Source organism: Fimicolochytrium jonesii, assembly GCF_025526975.1.
Source record: "Fimicolochytrium jonesii strain JEL569 chromosome Unknown EV422scaffold_15, whole genome shotgun sequence".
NCBI lineage: Eukaryota > Fungi > Chytridiomycota > Chytridiomycetes > Spizellomycetales > Powellomycetaceae > Fimicolochytrium > Fimicolochytrium jonesii.
The window spans coordinates 160,564-179,585 of record NW_026515682.1 but is presented as its reverse complement, the minus strand read 5'-3'; the positions used below and the strand labels follow the sequence as shown (position 1 = coordinate 179,585).

The 19,022-nt window shown below is 52.8% G+C and overlaps 9 protein-coding genes across 9 annotated transcripts; 5 read left to right on the top strand and 4 right to left on the bottom strand.

Moving 5' to 3' along the window:
• Positions 1-283: 283 nt before the first annotated feature.
• EV422DRAFT_568326 (XPC-binding domain-containing protein) lies at positions 284-2,035 on the top strand (the record flags this gene model as incomplete). Its single annotated transcript, XM_053072635.1, has 9 exons — positions 284-349; positions 464-536; positions 601-680; positions 757-946; positions 1,018-1,145; positions 1,215-1,344; positions 1,418-1,641; positions 1,705-1,851; positions 1,916-2,035. The coding sequence occupies 9 exons, from the start codon at positions 284-286 to the stop codon at positions 2,033-2,035; spliced, it is 1,158 nt and encodes a 385-aa protein (XP_052924685.1).
• A 521-nt stretch (positions 2,036-2,556) lies between these two features.
• Positions 2,557-3,181, bottom strand: EV422DRAFT_568325 (uncharacterized protein; the record flags this gene model as incomplete). The annotated part of the gene is made up of 2 exons (XM_053072634.1): positions 2,557-2,728; positions 3,078-3,181. The coding sequence occupies 2 exons, from the start codon at positions 3,179-3,181 to the stop codon at positions 2,557-2,559; spliced, it is 276 nt and encodes a 91-aa protein (XP_052924684.1).
• Positions 3,182-4,090: 909 nt separating this feature from the next.
• Positions 4,091-6,554, top strand: EV422DRAFT_597562 (uncharacterized protein; the record flags this gene model as incomplete). Its single annotated transcript, XM_053073626.1, has 3 exons — positions 4,091-5,211; positions 5,299-5,404; positions 5,476-6,554. Exons 1-3 carry the CDS (start codon positions 4,279-4,281, stop codon positions 6,552-6,554), a joined length of 2,118 nt encoding a protein of 705 aa, XP_052924683.1. The 5' UTR covers positions 4,091-4,278.
• A 424-nt stretch (positions 6,555-6,978) lies between these two features.
• Positions 6,979-8,604, bottom strand: EV422DRAFT_532586 (eukaryotic translation initiation factor 3 subunit J). Its single transcript, XM_053070545.1, has 5 exons — positions 8,423-8,604; positions 8,025-8,275; positions 7,630-7,869; positions 7,336-7,558; positions 6,979-7,257 (listed from the first exon to the last, which is right to left on the bottom strand). Exons 1-5 carry the CDS (start codon positions 8,433-8,435, stop codon positions 7,226-7,228), a joined length of 759 nt encoding a protein of 252 aa, XP_052924682.1. The 5' UTR covers positions 8,436-8,604; the 3' UTR covers positions 6,979-7,225.
• On the top strand, positions 8,605-11,235 carry EV422DRAFT_532583 (uncharacterized protein). Its single transcript, XM_053070544.1, has 6 exons — positions 8,605-9,127; positions 9,192-9,275; positions 9,339-9,419; positions 9,496-9,594; positions 9,659-11,023; positions 11,091-11,235. The coding sequence occupies exons 1-5, from the start codon at positions 8,990-8,992 to the stop codon at positions 11,018-11,020; spliced, it is 1,764 nt and encodes a 587-aa protein (XP_052924681.1). The 5' UTR covers positions 8,605-8,989; the 3' UTR covers positions 11,021-11,023; positions 11,091-11,235.
• Positions 11,229-13,159, bottom strand: EV422DRAFT_579082 (uncharacterized protein; the record flags this gene model as incomplete). Its single annotated transcript, XM_053073305.1, has 7 exons — positions 12,902-13,159; positions 12,657-12,835; positions 12,407-12,589; positions 12,190-12,317; positions 11,959-12,117; positions 11,796-11,887; positions 11,229-11,727 (listed from the first exon to the last, which is right to left on the bottom strand). Exons 1-7 carry the CDS (start codon positions 13,024-13,026, stop codon positions 11,229-11,231), a joined length of 1,365 nt encoding a protein of 454 aa, XP_052924680.1. The 5' UTR covers positions 13,027-13,159.
• A 976-nt stretch (positions 13,160-14,135) lies between these two features.
• On the top strand, positions 14,136-15,297 carry EV422DRAFT_88886 (apolipo protein O-domain-containing protein). The gene is made up of 5 exons (XM_053074481.1): positions 14,136-14,268; positions 14,360-14,576; positions 14,657-14,750; positions 14,816-14,914; positions 14,975-15,297. Exons 1-5 carry the CDS (start codon positions 14,261-14,263, stop codon positions 15,172-15,174), a joined length of 618 nt encoding a protein of 205 aa, XP_052924679.1. The 5' UTR covers positions 14,136-14,260; the 3' UTR covers positions 15,175-15,297.
• On the bottom strand, positions 15,298-17,649 carry EV422DRAFT_88894 (prolyl-tRNA synthetase). Its single transcript, XM_053074482.1, has 6 exons — positions 17,234-17,649; positions 17,081-17,171; positions 16,929-17,011; positions 16,729-16,858; positions 16,428-16,667; positions 15,298-16,364 (listed from the first exon to the last, which is right to left on the bottom strand). Exons 1-6 carry the CDS (start codon positions 17,516-17,518, stop codon positions 15,421-15,423), a joined length of 1,773 nt encoding a protein of 590 aa, XP_052924678.1. The 5' UTR covers positions 17,519-17,649; the 3' UTR covers positions 15,298-15,420.
• Positions 17,650-17,675: 26 nt separating this feature from the next.
• On the top strand, positions 17,676-18,937 carry EV422DRAFT_620720 (uncharacterized protein; the record flags this gene model as incomplete). The annotated part of the gene is made up of 5 exons (XM_053074111.1): positions 17,676-17,969; positions 18,079-18,153; positions 18,261-18,473; positions 18,587-18,717; positions 18,794-18,937. The coding sequence occupies exons 1-5, from the start codon at positions 17,903-17,905 to the stop codon at positions 18,935-18,937; spliced, it is 630 nt and encodes a 209-aa protein (XP_052924677.1). The 5' UTR covers positions 17,676-17,902.
• Between the last annotated feature and the right edge of the window lie 85 nt (positions 18,938-19,022).

Genomic DNA, 19,022 nt, shown 5'->3' with positions numbered 1-19,022 from the left:
GTGTCATATGAAGGCCGCTGCGTTTCTAATGGGACTTCAAAGACTTCAAGCACGCTTGCATTCCCCGCGACACACACGGAGCCCACACAGTCTACCCACCTTACCCCGCCTGAAGGTACGAATACTCGGGAAAAGAAGTGGTGGGGAAAGGGAGGAGGGTTTTCCCACCCCTTACTGCAGCTCTTCATTGCCGGGATTTGGCAGCATTGCGCGAAGGAACTTCTGACGCAGGGCCTCAAACTGATCAACGGTGTGTTTTCCCACAGACCGCAGAGCACAAACTATGAAAGTGACGGTAAAAACCCTCGCTCAGAAGAGCTTTCAGATCGAGATTGAGCCCAGTGCGAAGGTATGGTTCGTAGTCAATATGCGCCGAGCGGAGCTGGACCGCCCTAGATCAGGCACTCGGAAGGAAGATCACTTGTCTAACACCCACATTTGTACCATTTCTACCATCGTCCAGATCTCGGAACTGAAGCAGAAGATCCAAGAGTCTCAAGGATTCGAAGTGGCACATCAAAAGCTCATTTACTCTGGTAAGATTCTGAGTATGTCCTTTTCACCGCATATTGGCCCTTACGCGACTCTCACCGTACTTAGGCAAGATTCTTGATGATGCTAGGACTGTGGAGGAGGCGAAGATTGAAGAGAAGGGATTCATTGTTGTAATGGTTGGAAAGGTACATATCACAGGAGACGGTGGCTTTCATGTATCCCATATTCCTGGCGCTGTTCTAACCGATATATTTTTGTCAGCCAAAGCCAGCTGCTTCCGCTTCCACGCCTGCCCCTGCTGCTGCACCCGCGACCCCGGCGACTCCAGTTGCGTCCGCTCCTGCGCCTGCACCGGCAGCAACGCCTGCTACCCCTACTCCCGCTCCTCAAACAGCAGCTGCCCCGGCTGTCGCAGCTACACCCGCCGGACCATTTGATGCATCAACTCTGGGTATGTTAGCCATATCTCTTCGCGTGTTCTTCAACGCAAATGGTGCTCATTTCCTTCCCTTGTGTTCGAAGCCACTGGCTCTGCCTACGAAAGTGCCGTGCAAAACCTGGTGGAGATGGGTTTCGAGAGGACCGAAATTGTGAGAGCTATGCGCGCGGCGTTCAACAACCCAGACCGCGCTGCAGATTACTTGATGAACGTACGTGTACAGCTTCGGGAAACGCCTCTCCATACGGGTACAAGGGGCTGACGTTGTTATATCTTGCAGGGGATCCCAGAAAGCGTACAACGGGAGTTTGCTCCCCAGGCGGCAGCCGGCGCCCCTGCTACTGGAACTCCCGCGACCCCTGCAGCCCTCGCGAGTACTCCAGCTACTGCTGGCGCTCCTGTTCCAGGTGGTGAGTGCCGGTCAATATTGAGTGGCCAGGTCCGCGGTCATTTACTTACTTCACCTGTCATCGTCCTTTCGAGACGGCGGTCAGTATATCAACCTCTTTGACGCTGCAGCTCAGGCTGCGCAACAACCTGGTGGTGGAGCTCCTGGCGGCGGTGCAGGCGCCGGTGGTTTCGGTGATCTCTCCGCTCTCCGAAATGCCCCACAGTTCCAGCAACTGCGACAAATGGTTCAGACGCAACCGCAGCTACTTCAACCGTTGCTGCAACACCTCGCACAGAGCAATCCTCAACTCATGCAGGTTTGTAGACCCGCACACTTCATTATTTTATAGGATCCTAACTAACCGGCGTTTGGTTCGCAGACAATCACGCAAAATCAAGATGCATTCTACCAAATGCTCATGGAGGGAGGAGAAGGTGAAGGAGGTGAAGCTGGTGAAGAAGGCGGAGCCCCGGGTGGTCGTCAGTACATCTCGGTGACTCCTGAAGAGGAGGCTGCTATCAACAGGGTGAGTAAACCATTGGGCAACCTACGCACGCTTGCAAACTGACGGAGATCTTTCCCCCTTGAAGCTGGTTGGACTAGGGTTCGAGCGCGGCCTGGCCATCGAGGCTTTCTTTGCATGTGACAAGAACGAGGAATTAGCGGCAAATTATCTGTTCGATCAAGGGGCAGGAGACGACTGGCAGTAGTAGAGTAGTATTCTCTATACTCCTGAGGCCCTTCCCTACCTAGTAACCTTCCGTAAATATCTGGAAATCCCTCGTTTTACATTCGCCATCCCCACAACGTTGTTTCTTTACCTCGCCGTATCTGTTGCAATATTGAGTGGAAAGCGCTTCCGTGCCCTCTAGAACCAATGTCTCAAACAGAAATATGCAATTTCCCCGGCATTCTTCCCATCATTGGTCCACACTGCCGCTTCCCACGAAGATCGTCCCCACATTGCCCACAAACGTTTCGACGGCGAGATCCTGATATCGCAAAAAGGGTTTCAAGTGTATTGCTTTATCTGAAGGTATAATACTCGAACACTGAACAGAAGGTCGCGGCATTCAGGCGATTCGGCAGGGATTGCTTCGAGCCCTCAATCCATCAAATCAAATCGTCCACAATGCTGCCCATTCTACAACCGAAACTGTTTCAATTTTCAATTGAAATCCGTTGGTTTTAGACTTCTGTATAAGGATGAGTGGGGGGATGGCTCGTATGTTTATTCGACGGATTGTCCTGGCGACTTGACACCCCTCTTCTCGTCGAGCCTCTGCTGTTGCCCAGATCCGATGGCCCATTCACCGTGCTCGGCGATCAGCTCGGCGCGGACTTTCGAGTCGTAGGCTTTGTATTCCGCCATTTTGGGAAGGTGGGAGTTGTTCCACCAGTAGCTAGAGGGGAAAGGGAATCATGTGAGCTGACCTGGAACGCTACATTCGACTGATGTATCTCCGCCTCCCGTACGCTGCTATTCCGCCCCTCCCTTGGCCTGTTCACTGCCTTCCAACTCGTCGCTGGCTTCGCGATATTTCCACAGTCCATGGCCGTTCGAGCTTCAGCTTCTGAACTCAATACGATCACTGCTGCCTCGATAGCAAGATTCCAAGCCACAAAGAACGCATCAAACCAACACCAAACCCATTCCAACCCCTTGCTTTGCCCATTTCCCCCTCAGCAACTCGCAGCGTCCGTCCACGTTCCCACGCAAGCACAACACGCAAACACAGAATCGAGACTTACTATGCAGCTGCGGTACCGAAGGTGATAGAACCGACCAAGTCGCGGACGACACGCTTCTTGAAGCGGCCTGTGATAGGGGCGAGGGAGGAGGCAGCGAAAGCCATTGTGTTTGCAGCGGCGATGTTCGAGGTGTTGGTGGTGGTGAGTGCTGATTTCCTGTCTGCGGAGTGCTTGCGTTCGCATGCAATGCCGGACTGAGCCGATGGTCATCGTGTTTTATTCAGCACGTGACCAAAAGTGAAGCGACCCAGTTAAAGTCTTTTGGGTTTTCCGGTGAAGGTCAAATCCGGTGGTGAGATGGAATTATGTCACGGTTGCACAAGTTAACAGCGAGTCACGACTGCGCAGCAAGCAATCCGGCGATCAGTGACCTTGAGGCATTGAGGATTCAACCCACGGCAACGTCCTCGCGTCGCGGACGACGACGATTCACACCGTCACGGCGGGTAACAGACCTGAGTCTTGTAACCCCTTGCGTCCTGACCAGAACCCACAGGGAGGAGGAAGGGCCTGGATCCGAGATTTGATGGTCAATGGCTCCCCACACGCCGTCTTCAAAAGTTTCTGGTCTGTTGTCTGTCTGACAGTGTCTGTCTCTGACGTATTTACACCACGGACCATTGGTCGACGTTGATGTACAGGAAGGGCGGCTGAAGTGGCATCGCATCGCACTGTAGATCTGGTGCATGTACTGTACAGTACAGTACAGTACAGCTTCTCGCAGGTTCTGTCTTCCCTGTCGTGTCAGGTGGATGCCTTGCGCTTTGCAGACACCAGCATCACCAAGCGCATAGCGATAGAAACAACGCTTGAAGTTCGCCGCCTGCGCTTTCTTTTTGTCTCCCTGCATCGGTATCTACCGTAAACCTGCTTTACGATAAGCTAACTCCAGACCCAGACGTGCCAGTGCACAGAATCCAAGGAAAGACTGTCCGCCGGTGTCTTTCGCTAGCGAACCCAACGCGCCCGTCAAACGTGCCGTGCCAAAACTCAAAGCAGGTCATTTTCCGGATATCCACAGACAGACCTTGACGGCCAGGCGTATCGATAGTACGGGGCTCATTAGTATTTTCGCACGGGCGAGTGGTCCCCCTCCCTTGTCAAACAAGCCTGCCGCGTACGCACCCACAGAAGAAAACAGCACCGCCCGGCTGCTGGGAAAACCAACCCTCACTTTACGCTGCGACAATCTCCGCCCCCGATGAGGCCGCCCTCACCTGCGAGATCGTGCGCCTCCGACGCTGCGTCAACCTCGGGCGCTGGGAAGAAGCAGCTCCCACCGCCGCCCAGTAACGCGCTGCTTGGCAGGAGCTTCTCTTCGTCCGACTACACCGCCGCATCGCCCATCTTGGGAAGACGAAAGAACGCGCCATCCCAACTGCGACCACTCTCCTGCAACAACCTGCAGGCGGTGGTGCAGCAGGCTGAAGAAGAGGCAGTCGCTCAGTCTCGTCGTCAGATTCAGCAACAGCAACAATTGGCTCAGGCTCAGGTTCAGAGTCAAAGCCAAGGTCAAGCGGGTGGGAACAGCGGATCTCAGCAAGGCCAACAGCACCACCATCACCATTATCACCACCACCACCACCACCACCATCCGCAGTGCTGGAAGAACCCTGGACACCGATGCGGGAGCGTACCCCCGTCGCCCATGCCTGGGGTTTTGAGCCCCGCTCCCATTACTCCTTTGATCACAAGTCCGATGGCAGTCAATCCTATGCCGCCTGCCCCTGGAGGAGGAGGAGGAGGAAGTGCGGCTGCCCAGCTCATACCCGGTACTCCGATAACAATGAGCGACCTGGACGACACCACCACCCTACTGGGCCGATCGCCGATGTCAGAGAAAAGCGGTATGGTCGGTGCCTTCACAGGAGTGCCGGCCATAGTGGGGCCAACTGCTGGCGCGTTCCCACACTTGACGCGTGCAAACTCGGCCAGCGCTATCGTTACTCCAAGCGCCAATCCCAATTATGCGCGCATACATGAGAGCAATAAGCGACGGTTGATCATTTTGCGAGACGTGTTTATGACGACCCCCAAAGGCCATTTCGAAGCTTGCCAGGAATTGAAGGATTGGTGCAATGATCGGAGAGCGTATGCGGCCGAACTTGCGCCGGAATTGGATCTGACGTTACGGGTGAGGTTCCTTGAATGCTGTCCGTTTCTCCCTCGTTTATCCTGTTGCTAAGTTCCTTTTTCCCTTTCCCTTTTGTTCGAATTGAAGATGACGGCCGAAATGGGTCTGATGGCTGGTTACGATGAAGTAAATGCTCTGGAAGTTTTCAAGGTCGTCATGAAGCACAAATCGTTCATGGGACCTATGGCTGCTGGTAAGAAAGAGTACTGATTCAATGCTCGAGGCGAGTACACCTGTCGTTGACGAATCTCTTGGCATACGCAGAAAACTGCAAACTATATATGCGCGCTCTGGTGAATGCCACCCGGGAGAAAAAACCGCCGGCGCAGCCACATCAAACGCAATCGCAACAGCAACAACAACAGCAGCAGCAGCAGCAACAGCAACAGCAACAGGCTGAATCACATCAACCTTACTCTATGTCAGCGTTGACAGGCCGCTTCCCGTTCCCCTCCTCTATGAGCAGCCTCGGCCCCGCCTCATTTACTGGCCATGGGGCGCCGCAACATCTACACCGCCGAGGAAGTTTACCAGCCAATATCCTAATGATGAAAGAAGACCATCCGTCGACACCACTGAATGCTTTCCCGAACATCCATTCGCCTCTTTCGGACTGGACGACGGACGTCCATGAGATGACTCGGGAGACGTCGACAGCAGCCCAAATGAACGCAGCCAACGAAGCCGCAGCAGCCGCCGCCGCTGCGGAGATGTTCCTGAGCCCACCTGAAGACATGAATACAGCTTGCGATTCTTCTTCCCCTGCCATGTCACATGCCTCCCACAATGGTGGCGATGGCTTGAGCGAGACGCTAGGGAGATCTAATTCAAACACCTTGGACACGACGCTGTCCCCTGCCATGTCAATGTCGATGCCGATGAGCATGTCGATGTCCATGCCTGTATCAATGCAATCGTCAGACCAAGTGTCGTCCATCACCGATAACCCCTACCTGACTTTCCTCGAAAATACGTACACCAATGGAGGCGGGAACGGTGACGAAGTCGACACGGACCCTCTGCAAGGAATGCAAATGCTACCATCCTCCTCGCCCAACCAAGGGAACGCGCACCCCCCGTCGACAGTCATGGACGACGTCAATTCGTACTCGGACGATCTCAGTTTTGGCGGCCTCGTCGGCTTCCCCGACGCCAACCTCCACAGCCACTCCCACTCGCACACCCATACGCATGTCCACGGCGGACTTGCGGGACACCAGCACCACGCTCAATCGCCGTTGATGGGAGGTGCGGGCAATGCGGGTGTGGGAAACGGACAGGGAGACGATGCGCGAGCGAGCTTCTTAAATGCTATGGACTCGGTGTTTGAGGATCAGCTTTGATGGTGTACCGCTCGGGTGTTGATGCTCGGTGCCACGATTGGAGTCGCTGTTTTCGCCCTCCTCGGGGCGACCGTGGCACCGTGCCCTAGCCATGTACATGGCTGTTTTTTGTGCTTCCCTCTCCTCCCTTCTTTCTTGGGCCATGATTTTGGTCTCTTGCCTTGTCGGAGAAAATCTTTCGCGGGAATTCTCGGTCTTTCTCCTCTCTAGACTTGGCTATCTTATTTAGGGGCTAGCCCTTCCTAGCTAGATCCCATAATGTGTACAAATCGGAACTCGATACCTAGTTGTCGGTGTATGGTGTAAGTGTGAGGTGGGGATGGGTAGTATGGCGTCGTTTATGTCCTTTTTGTGCTTCTATGTAAATACTGGCGTTGGTTGATGTTTTCCTTGTACAGAAGTTGTATTTTCTATGTCGGGTGCTTGAATGAAAAAGTATTTCAACGTAGTTTCTCGGTCATTCGAAAGCTGATTAAATGGTCACACAGAAACAATGGAGTGGGTGAGATTGAGGTAGAATGAACATGAAAGCATGGGAAGATGACTTCGAGATGGTGAAATAAGTATATCTATGAGATGTGATAGGGAGACTATACGAAGAACGTGTCTGGAAATCTTCACGATACGCCGGGACAGCCCCTCCTATGTTCCAGAAAACGGGTGTCCATGATTTACATAAAGTCTTCGTAATCGTCATAGACATCTGTGGAAGAACGGTAGTGTGAGAAACAGGTAAATTCAAGTCATACACAGTGTCATGTCCTCGACAGGGGCGACGCACCATCGTAATTCGTGGTATCTATTCCTCCTTCAGCTCCCGGTCCAGACTTCAGCGCCGCCTTCTTCCGCGCCTTCTTCTTGCCCCCAACTGTCTTTTGGGCCTTTTGCTTCTCGTTGATCATGGCTGTCACAGAAGACGAGATCCGCCTCGTGTCCTCGAGATTCAGGGGCACGAGGAGCGATCGGACAAGGGACTCGACGAAGTAGGAATACTGGGCCTTGGACTGGTTGATGTGTGACAATTAGCTTATGTGGACATGCCGTTTCCGGTAAGGGCGGTTTGCCAAGATCATACCTCGAATGTAGAGAACTTCTCATTGACTTCCTTGAGGTATTCGTCAAAGTCCAACTTCGTCGTAGGGTTCATAGTTTCTAGTTTTGAGTTGCTCGCGGCAGGTTGGCCTGCAGGAACAGCACCGAATAGATCTTTGGCGTTCTGCAAATCAGCCTCAACGACGGCCTGCTGGAGGCGAGCTTTCCTCTCCTCTGGCGTTTCGTCCGGATATTCGTCGTCATCTGCGGTCGATTTCGCTTGCTATAGTGGAAGGCATTCAGGTCAGATCTAGATCTCTCAGAAGCACAACCGACTTTCCATCGTATATGTTGCAGACATTCCCGTCCGATGACGCCCACGCGATTACGGTAGCCCGCAAAATTCGACTCCCGACGCCCTCTATGCGAAACACACACCTTTTGAGCAAATTCTGCCCGTTTCCTCTCCTCTTCCTCCTTTCTCTCCGCAATTTTTTGGGCCAAAGTCTTCTTCTTCTTCGGTGCTGCGGCTGACGTTGATGAGCTCTTTTGCTCAGCGGTCTTCTCTCCCTCCTCGTCTGAGGCGTCCCATGCGTCTTTCACGTCGTCGTCGGAGGCGTCCTCGTCGTCCCAGGCACCCTTGGCGGCAACGGAAATGACCGGCGTACCCACGTCCTCGTCTTCGTTTTCTGTAAGTACACGTATGCAAAGCAACTTAGCACAGGTAGACCAGCTCTTTTGGAGAACGAGTTTTCACACGTTGCTGCCATAGACTCAACTGTCCACCCACTTAGAGTGAGACTCAAAAAATTTCACAGGGCTTCGGTCACACTTACCCCAGTCAGACATTATGTTGCGGTTGGAGAGTAAAAGTGCTTTGGGTTGTACAGTAGTAAGCCTTGATCTTCGCGAGTGGAGAGCTGACGGGAAGCAGCGAAAAAGCAGCTGGGGCGGCAAATGCGTTCCTCTCGTTCCTACGAAAGCAACAATAGAACACCGCGGGGTCAACTTGTCGATTATGACGAAAGCTCATGTGGCGCAGCCATTCCCACTCTCGTTCGTCGCTTTCGTTCGGACTTCGCGAAGGGACGAAGATCTACTAGAGCGGGCGTGGGAAAATAGCCATCGGACCTCGACATTTTGTCAACGACGCAAGAGCAGGGGAGGGCTTCCTCTCTTTCAGCGGAGGACTCGGCAAGTCATTCACAACGCACAAGCGCTTCCACCACGCGCTTTGAAAGTCTCGTCAACATCTCTGAAGCGGAGGTCCGACATCGCCCCAACGCGTCCTTGAGACTTTTACAGTGCACAGTACGCATTGAGCACGCGGCGAGCACCACCAGGGCCAAACAGGAAGGGACAGGACCTCCGAAAAGGCCGGGGAGTAACTATACGGAAAGACGATGATAAAGAGCAGCGTTACGAACGACGATAAGGAGAACGAAGCTTTGAAGTCTCTTCTGCCGCAGTTCGGGGCGGGAACCAAAAGTGGAATGGAACATCGTAAACTCACCCGGGAAGAGTTGTTGTTACAATGGAAGGTGGGTGCTCGATCACTGTAACTTGGACAGGAATGGCCCTGTTCACCCATTAGTCGCTTCCCAGACCTCCAAGGTTCCTATCAACGCTTCAAGGCTACCGACGGCCGCACAGAGCGCCCTGCAGAAAGCAAATCCTAACGTATCAAAGGTACTGACCTCGCCAATGAAGTACCCTCTATTGACGGAGGGCTGACCGTACCATATCGTCCAGAATCTACCACCAAAGGCCGACGGGAAATCAATCAAACGTCCGACAGTGAAAGTTTACAAGGACCGTGTCAAGAATCATAAGGCATGTCAGAATCCCTTGAAAAGTAGGTCGGCCTCCTTTTCATCGTGCACTGACATTCCAGTGGGATGGGAAGCAGGATAATGATGGCGAGAAGCTGACAACGACAAAAAGAAAAACTCGCGCGAGTACCAAATCGAGCCAAGAATCTAAAGAGTCACAGTCGTTTGCGGACAGCGTAAGTGCGATTTCAGCCTCATTACTCAATAGCATCATGGACTGACACAATGGGCGATCCACAGGATCAAGACGAAGCATTCGATCCTACTCTCTTGAACATAAATCCGATTCGCAATGCGCTGGACGCGTTGGATGCAAATGTTCTCAAACATAGCAAGTTTGGCACCGATGAGAGCTTCTCGTCACCGGAAACCTTGGACCCTGAGAAGTCCGCGCAGAAATCCACCCCAATGGCTCTTCTGCAGCGCGCCCTTGCCGCCAGGAACGACGATTTGAAAAACTTGGAGGAGAAATTTGCGCGCGAGATTGCTCGGGCAGATCGCTTTCAAATTGAGATTGAGGCGCGCAAGCAAGAGGCCGAGGAAGCGAGAAGCTTGACACGCCAATTGGAGGAGATCGTAATGCAAGCCGAGTACAAGCTGCTCGAGAAAGACGAAGAAATCGAGAATCTACAGCTAGAAATGATCCGCAAGGAAAATGCTTGGAACGCGAAAGGAGCCGCTCGGCAGTCTGCGCAAGAGGGCCACTCGCAAACGACGCTGTCGTGCGTAGCTGATAGGAAAGATGGGGGCTGCGAGGGCTGTGAAGTTAAAGAGGAGAATCTGAAGGCCGTTAGCGAGCTACTCGAAATCGCGGAGAGGGAACAAGAAGAGCTGAACAAAGCTCTGAAGGCGACCAAGAAGCTTCTGGCACAGAATGCAGATGAGTCACAGACGTTGGCAATCGAGCATCGACAATTGGAGACAGAATTCGAACGGTACAAGCATGCTATGGAGGAGCGTATTGCTGCGCTCTCAAGAGTCAACCAGGACCTGTTCTTAGAACCAGCGCAATTGGAGCATTTCTGGGGCTTCATCGACAACGTTAGCAGTGCTGCCTCCAATCCGGATGTCGAAGAGCGTGACGATCCTGAAATCCCGAAGCAGCGTACCCTCCCTGCTCTCCTTTCGAAGTTTGAGAGGATTGTGTCGGAGCAAAATGACACGATCAAGCAACTCAAGGAGAACCAAGAGATTGCAGAGCAGGAGTTGAAGGATTACTACGATGTGGTGATGGAGCTTGAGCCCAAAGCCATTGCCTTACTGGAGCTTGAAGAGAAGTACAGGGAGAGCGTCGAATGCTCCGAAGACCTGCGTACCAATCTGCTGAGTACCCAAGTCAGCCTGTATAAAGCCCATGCAGATCTAGAATTGGCGCAAAACGAAGCTACAGAACTCCGGGACGCGCTGGAGGAGACTTTGGTGGAAAATGAGAGGGTAAGTTCCGCGTTTTTCGCTTTGCTCTATCTTCTCCGATGGCTCAAGGTAAACTGCTATGCTCCGCGCAGCTTTGTCAGCAAGGGCATGGTATGGACGTTTCGGCCGATCTGTCGGAAGATATTTCTATACAAATCCAGGAAGGGGACACAATTTTGGACGAGATAGCAGGTGAGTGCGACGGCACTGAAACTCAGACCGGGTGGGAGGCTTCCGCCTAACCCAAGACGCTTCCTAGATATCTACGACAGCAACGCTGCCCGACCATCCGTAGAGTAGGATATTTGTTGGTTATCCAGGACCTCGCTGTACAGTTCTCTTGTGTAATCCTTTCTCAGACACTTGCACTTTATTTTGTGATGCTTTGAATTCTAGCCTACACCACCCCCTGTTCGTTCCCCTCGAAGACTTCAAATGATCGCTGTGCTTTCCACTTCAACAGTTTGTGCAAGTTCTTCTCGCTCTTCACAAGGTCCAGGAACTGCTGCATATGCGCATTTGCCCTAGATATCCCCACTTGAATCTCCGCAACTCCGACACCGCCGCCTACCTCAGCCTCTGCGATCTCAACGGCCGACTCCCTCCTTCTGCTGTCCCTTGCGGCGCTGCTGGCTCGAGATTTTATCTGATTTTGCAAATCGGCATTCCTAGCAGCACCCACTTCCGGCCCTGCGGTAGCAGCCGTGGATGCCCCCGAAGACAATGTATAATGTCGCTCGAAATATTCCACCGCGAGGCTGTACTCTCCCATCTTGTTGTATAGATTTCCAAGCTGATTGCACGCCTGCGCCTGAAGCGATTTTGGCGAGTTTTCCTCTTCGCTGATCCGTAGGAACATTAGCAAGCATTCCGTGGCCGCTTTCAGGTTGCCAGCACTGAAACACACAGGATATCAGGTCCTATGTTCCGCGATCTACATTGCAGCAATCCTTTCTTGACTAACCTTTCGTGGCATGATGCCAATACCGCCCGAGCCCACCCTAGTTTAAGATGTCCCTCCGGCTTTTGCGCCTTTGCCAATAGATTCTCCAGGAGCTGAGTATTCGCGACGAAGATTAGACTAGGCACGTCCCGCTGTGCAAAGCCTTCGGCGATCGGTGTCTCACCTCAATAGCTTGTGCAGTATCCCCATTCTGCTGGTGGGCGCGTGCTAAACGGTAGCTTAAATCATTCAGCGTGGCCTCATCCGGGCAACTCTCCTCCAGTATTTGTACGCAATGCTTGTATTGCCCAATAGCATCTGCGAAATTTTTCTGCTTCTCTTGCTGGATGTGATTCTCTGCCATAAGTATGGTTCATCTGGCCACCCTCCCAAAAAAAACGAGGCATCTTCCTACCTGCTTGGCTATCCGCATGCGCACGCTCACTAAGTTCTTCGCCGCGAGATGCTCTGCTTCGGTCAACGATCTCTCCCTCGCGAGCCGCCGACTCCTTTCGTACATTTTAGAAGATTCCTCAACATGACCTGGATGCATGCGGATGCAGGGTGAGCTAATGTACGTCACCCGTGGAAGTCCCATCCGCGCCGAGCCAGTCAGGAGAACGGCTCCTCACCATTGCTTTCCAGCTCCTGACCCAGATTTCTGGTCGCCTCAACTTCGACCGCGTCATCGCCTTTCAGTTGTTCCGCGATCTTTAGCGAGTCCCAGTAGTGGCTGATAGCGACCTCATGTTTCCCATGTTGCTGAAAAAATCTCGCCACGTTCTTTTTAGATTCGTAGATAGATTTGAGATTGCCTGATGACGGATTGGAGGCCATGTGTTAACAGTGCATTCATATTAAATGAACCCGGGGAGCACCCACCATTTCTTTGATTATTTTCTGCATTTGTCAACAATCCTTTATATTCCAGCATATCATTCGCCGACTCGGTATGCTCCGACGGCTGGGCGATTGTCGTCCGAAAGAAATCGATATACGATTGCACATGTCCTCCTTTGAGCAATTCCAAACATAATGTCTCTGTCAATGGCACTGGTTTTCTGGAAGCTGAGCTCTTTTAGCGTGGAGCTGGTTGAAAGAAGAGAACGAAGCAAAATACCACACACCTCTTTGTTCGCAGAGTTTCCGAGTTATGGGCTTTTGTGGAAGTGGATGCGGTCCTCCGGCCGGAAGCTCGACTAGGGCTTCTGTGCTGCGACTGAGCCTGCACCGATGTTATGGCTGGTAGCATCGCTAGGCCGGTTGTTGCAGCTGAATGGTATTGGGAAGCTCGACACTTGATCCGTTCTCGGATGGAATGGGAGCGCGTCGGCGGGGACGCGGCAGGGAGTTATGTCATCGGGAGAGTCACAGACCGTTTGCGCATCTGAAAACTGCTGTCAAACAGACCCATCCGGACATTTATCCACACCTCCTTCGCAAACGCTCGAGCCGCCTGTCGGCATTGTCATTCTCCATACGTGGTGGCTCTCCCCCATAGTCTTCCTCGGTGTCAGTAACTGTTACTTGTCCCGAACGCCATCCCAAAGTGGCTTTTCTTGAAAATAAATACTCCTCGACCAATGGTTCACATTTATTGATCTATCTTACAGCTGATTCACAGATATCATTGGTTCTATAATAACAGGTCCGATCATCTCATCTCCCTGTATATGTGGACGCCTCTCCGTCTCTCTTTCTATGTGCTCTCTCTGTCCCCTTCTACCTGTCTCGAATCCCACTCTCTATCCCAACTCCCTATCGCTTTTTTCGCTAGGTAAAAGAGCAAATTGAGCACGTTATCCACATACTCCTCAATCTTCTATCGCTGTTGTTGCGGGACTTTTGCGCTCCTTGGCAGGGTTTTCTACATCCTTTTCTCTCTTCACATCTGCATCTCTCTGTTCCTGAGCTTCTAGACTTCTGTTTCCTTGCTTGGCTCCAACGCCTTTCGTAGCTTGGTGTTTGCTGTTTTCTTTTCCTCCTCATCGAACGCGTACTAGCATATATCTCTCCTTATCCCCTCTCTGCGTTGACAGGTTGCTATCACCCGAGAGCCGCCGCCGCCGTCCCTCAAGCAGCCGGTATCGCCGATAGGGCGTTGAGCGAGGTGGTTCTGGTCGAAATCCCTCCGGTACGGTATCGAGCGACGGCTGCTGAGGTATCGAGCGTGGGTTCTGCTCGAGTGTCGACCGTCACTTGGGCTCTACGATGGAGTGGTGGATGGTCGCAATTCCCTCAAGATGAGCGTCGAACAAGGCCGTTTCTGGCCGTCTCTGAATGTTCCATCCGCGTCTGTCATGTGACATAAAAAACACTTTAATTCCGGCCCTGTTGGATGATACTTCCGCTCTTCCGGCACCTCTGGCATTGAACCTCCAACTGCCGCCTCAATACTTACGACTCATCGCCATCAGCCATGTCCTTTCGTTACGCCCCGAGAGTTGCGAGAAGCAAAGTAATAGCAATTCCACACCCGGGACCAAATGCAAGCGTAAGTTCAAAGGATGGCTTGCAGTCGATCTGCTCACAGCCGTCGGCCGACAGTGGGAAAATGGACTCAAAACCTCTACCACTTAGCAAAGAAGAGCAGCCCTGGTGCTTGGCTTGTCGGCAGGAGCATTAGCGGTCCTTACAGTAACAGCGAAGGATGTACATACTGAGGGGTCATCGTCGAAACCATCTTCGGCAGCTCTGGCAGCGTACGTCCCGCCACGAGAGAAACTTAGCATCTATGACGGTCCAAGTGACCTGACCGTCAGACCGGAGGAACCAAGCTCGCTGGAGTTGGCGATTCGAGAGGTAGGGGAAAGGAAATCTGCATAGGCGGATACCGGCAAAGACCGTGGCCACATCGATAACATGGCCGTTGCTGTTCCCAGACAAGACATACCGTGACAGCAGCATTTTCCACTACCCGTGCTCAAGCGCAAAAACTTGTTAATGAATGGATCAAAGTTGAGCAGAAGATCGGAGGTGCGCTGTCTACGCAGGACTGCTGGGGTTGTCTTGCTGCATGCTGACGTGTCATGGTCGTATAGGGACGATTGGGCGCTACAAGGCGGACGACGAGAACTATGTGCCAGGCGTGCTGTACGTCACGCTAGCGGGATTTGCCGGATCTATACTGACTAAACGACGTATGTTCTTGCTTGGTCCATCCACTGTTGTGAAAACGCAGCTGAACGCGCGCTTTACAGGATCACTTGGACTCCGAGCTCTAACTCCGCCGGCCTTCGCGCTCGCCGCATTTGTCTATCTGTACCCTCGCACGTTCCGAAACATTGCGCAAGGGGGAAACATCGCATATCAGCCCAGCGGAAGTGGGAGCCGAGGATTCACATTTGTTGATGACGCTGTGAAGAACGTGAAGGACACCATTGCTTCGATCTTCAAGTAGAACTCACGGGTTACTTCCGATTGGCGGTGGCACCAAGTTCGGCTCGTCTGCGATGGCACGCAGTGCATCAGCCTCTCGATCTTCCTCCTGGCAATCTGCCAAGCCTTTGTCGATTCGAGCGACAAACCTCATACAGACAACCAATAGACATGTGTGCGCACATCATGGCGCATGGCCTCAATCTAGTCTATCTGCATAAATACGTTATCTTACGCCGCCAAAGACCTATGCAAGTCATTGCACAATCTATCGATCCACGAATGCCCCAATATCAGCAACCTTGCAATACTCAACGGTGCCGGTAGTCCGAGAGTGCACCTCAACCAAACCCTCCTGTAAATACTTTTTGCCGAGAATGATCATATGGGGGTACCCCACCAGTAGCCCATCCTTCATTTTGAACCCGAAACTCATGTCTGCGCGATCATCCACAACAATATCTTCCTCGTCTAGCTTGCCCCGCAAGCCCTCATAAAGTGCTTTCACACCGTCTTCGATTGCGTCCATCTCCTCAGTCGAAGACTTCTTGTTCAAGAACGGAATCACGCACACTCTAAACGGGGCGATGCTCCCCGGCCACTTGATTCCATTCTCGTCGCGACTAGCTTCAACTATAGCTGCGATCATACGTGTAACGCCGATGCCATAGCAGCCCATTTGGATGGGCTGGAGCTCGTTCTTGTTGTCTTTGATCATGGCGTTGAGCGCCCTGGAGTACTTCGTGCCGAGTAAAAACGTGTGGCCGATCTCGATGGCGCGAGAGGAGGCGAGAGCGTGCTGTATGGTAGTCGAAGGTTTTGTGGTGGAGGCGTGGCAGTGAGGACACCCGTCTCCTTCTTGAATTGTTATGAAGTCTCCCTGGATCACATTACTCTTGCCGCTATGAACCTCGGATACTGGGACATTCTTATCCACGAAGACCAGACTGTCTGTCGCATCTCCATCATGCGCGGTGGTGTCGTTCCCCAGTGTGATTCCTTCCGGGGCGGCCTTCTTCAATTTGATGAAGTTGACGCTCCTGCCTTTGGGAACTTCAACCCGCGCAAAGCCATGTTTGCCGGAATTAACCTCCTCGTACCGGAGGCGTAGGTGTTCCGCTGGCAAACGATTCGTGTTGATAACACCGCTCGCTCGCTCATCATTCGCAGTGTAGCCGCAGTTGCTGCATCGCAGAACGGTATCCTCCCCAGCTACGCACAGGTATTAGCGAACGCCAAAAAAACATCTGCAGAAGGAATGAAGATGCAAATTACCTGGTGAGAGGAAATGATACTCATGGCTCGTCGACCCTCCAATGTTCCCTGTATCTGCCTCCGCGGCCGCAAATGGTATCCCAATCTCGTTGAGGATCCTGTCGTACGCGCCTCGGACTTCTTCATATGTACGGCGTGCAGCGTCCTCCGACGCATCGAAAGTGTACATGTCTTTCATGATGAACTCCCGTGCTCGGAGGAGGCCTGACCGCGGACGGGCTTCGTCCCGATACTTTCGACCTAGTCGGCCGAGATTCAGCCTGGTTCATATGATGTGTTAGCCAGCAAGTATCGACCTCACCAATCTGGTATAGCCTCAACGGTAACTGTTTCCACGACGTGATCTCAGACGCCACCAGCTGTGTGATTTCTTCTTCGTGCGTAGGGGCTAAGCAGAACTCGCTGCCTTTCCGATCATTCAGCTTAAACATCTGTACGCAAATTGATGATTCAGCAAGTCGGCTTGGCCCACGTTTACGCCCAACCATAGGAAGTACCCACCTCGCTCCCTGTGGACTCCCAGCGCCCAGTCTTTTTCCATCCGTCTGATGGTAATATGCATGGCAGGGCAACCTTCTGTCCATCTATCAACATCCCTCGTCAGTTATCCCAGTGAGGCGCAACCCTGGATATCCCCTCATGTGGTACCGTACCGACACTCCGCATCTCCCGATCGATCAGCTTCTCAAGCTTCTCCAAAATTCTCAATCCCAGCGGTAGAAAGCTGTATATGCCTGCAGCAGACTTGAAAGTACAGGTTAGTGTCGCAATGGTGAGAACTGCGGCAGTGCACTATGTGGGCTTACCTGGCGAATAAGCCCGGCGCGTAATAGCAACCCATGACTGGCAGCGACCTGGCCTCCGCTATCTGTTCCCCGGGACGACTTGGCGGTGGGAACCAGGAATTTCGAGAGTAAATTCCTCCGAAACCGCGTTGCGTTGGAGTTCAGGGCTCGTGCTGACTGCCGCAAAGTTGCCGGGCATCGAGGGCTGCCGATTTGCCGAAGGATGACCGGCGCATAGCGGTGGAGCGTCCTCGGGGCACCTCCTTTCAGCATGATGCACCTAACGGGTATATGTAGGGGGTTCATCGGGCGAAGTTGAGCAACAGACGGAGAGGTCCAGGCTGGCACGCCGCTTCCTAGGGCTTTCACGGGATTCTCGCGAGAAGAGCCAACGCAGGCCAACGCGTCTTGACCTGCTTGACCTTGAGGCAGCACCTCCTCGTTTCGACCTACATAGACGCCCCCCCTCCCCCCCCCCCGCCCCCCGCTCGGTGCACCTCTTTCTCAACTCGGTGTTTTTTTTTACAAGATTTGGCGATCTTGCATCTTCGGCACATTCGGTGTTCGAATTACATCTTGCGTTCTTCGCTGTTCTCTGCAATCTTCCCCGCAAAAAAAGGACGATAAACAGAGCCCTTCCGACCTCCATATATTGTACATAAACACACATCCACCCGCCTCCACAAAAAAATGCCGCCAAAAAAGAAACCCGCATCCGCCAGCGGTGCCAAAAAGAATTCCAAGAGTAAAGAAGTAGGTGCGTTCCCTCTCCCTCTGTCTCTCTCTCTCTCTCACCCGGAGGGACGGGCAGGGTTGCCAAAAAAAAAAAATATCACATCCAACGCAGGCTAACGCTTTCCGTTCAGTTGGCCAGGATCTGGAACTCCAAGAAAAACTCGTGAAAGCCGCAGCGGAGAATGAGGCGCTTACCAGGGAGCTCGGTACGTGAAAAACAAAAACAAAACAAGCCCCCCGCGTCCATCTTCCGTGTTCATTTCTTCACTCTCTTTCTCCCTCTCTTTCTCTGTGCATGTATTCGTTCATGTAGCCCACCAATCCAGCCTCTCCCACCGTCTCCAACTCACCATCGAGTCCCAACGTGCGCGTATAACAGATTTGGAGGACGTGGTGGAACGCAAGGGGAAGGATCGGATGGATCTGAGCACGGACATGGGGCGGCAGTATAAGGCGATGCAGAGCGAGATGTGTGCAAAGGTGGCGGGGTTGGAGGGGACTGTGGCGGAGTTGGGAGGGAGGCTGGGTGAGTATGGGGCCAAGCAAAGGCGAGCAGAACGTGTCCATAAGAGCCCCCCCCCCCCCCCCCCCCCCTCACTGATCACCCTCCCCCCCCGCCCCCTTTCATTTGTTTTTCAGCGGCCTCCCAAGCAGCCCTAGCAGAATCCCTCCGTGAATGCGCGCAGATCGTCGCTGAAAAAGAAGCTGCGCTCGAAGACCAGCACCAGAAGATGTCGTACATGTCTAACGAGTTTGAAAGCATGCTCAATGTAAGTATCACAAAAAACATCCATTGTCCACGTCTTCCTCTCGGATGAACCCTATATGATGCTTTTTTTTTGGCAGGAAACACTAGGGAAAATGCACAAGAAACTCGAAACAGTCAGCCAGCGGTGGAAGGAGAGCGACAACATCCATCTGTCGGATGTCAACCAGCGGCGGTTGGCGGATTTTCATTTGACGAGGTTGACGTTGGGGAAGACTGAGTAGATCAGAGGGTGGGGGTAAGTGCGGGGGATGGGTGTGATTGAGGTGTTGGGGATCAGGATGGACGATGATGTGTGGGTTTTGATTG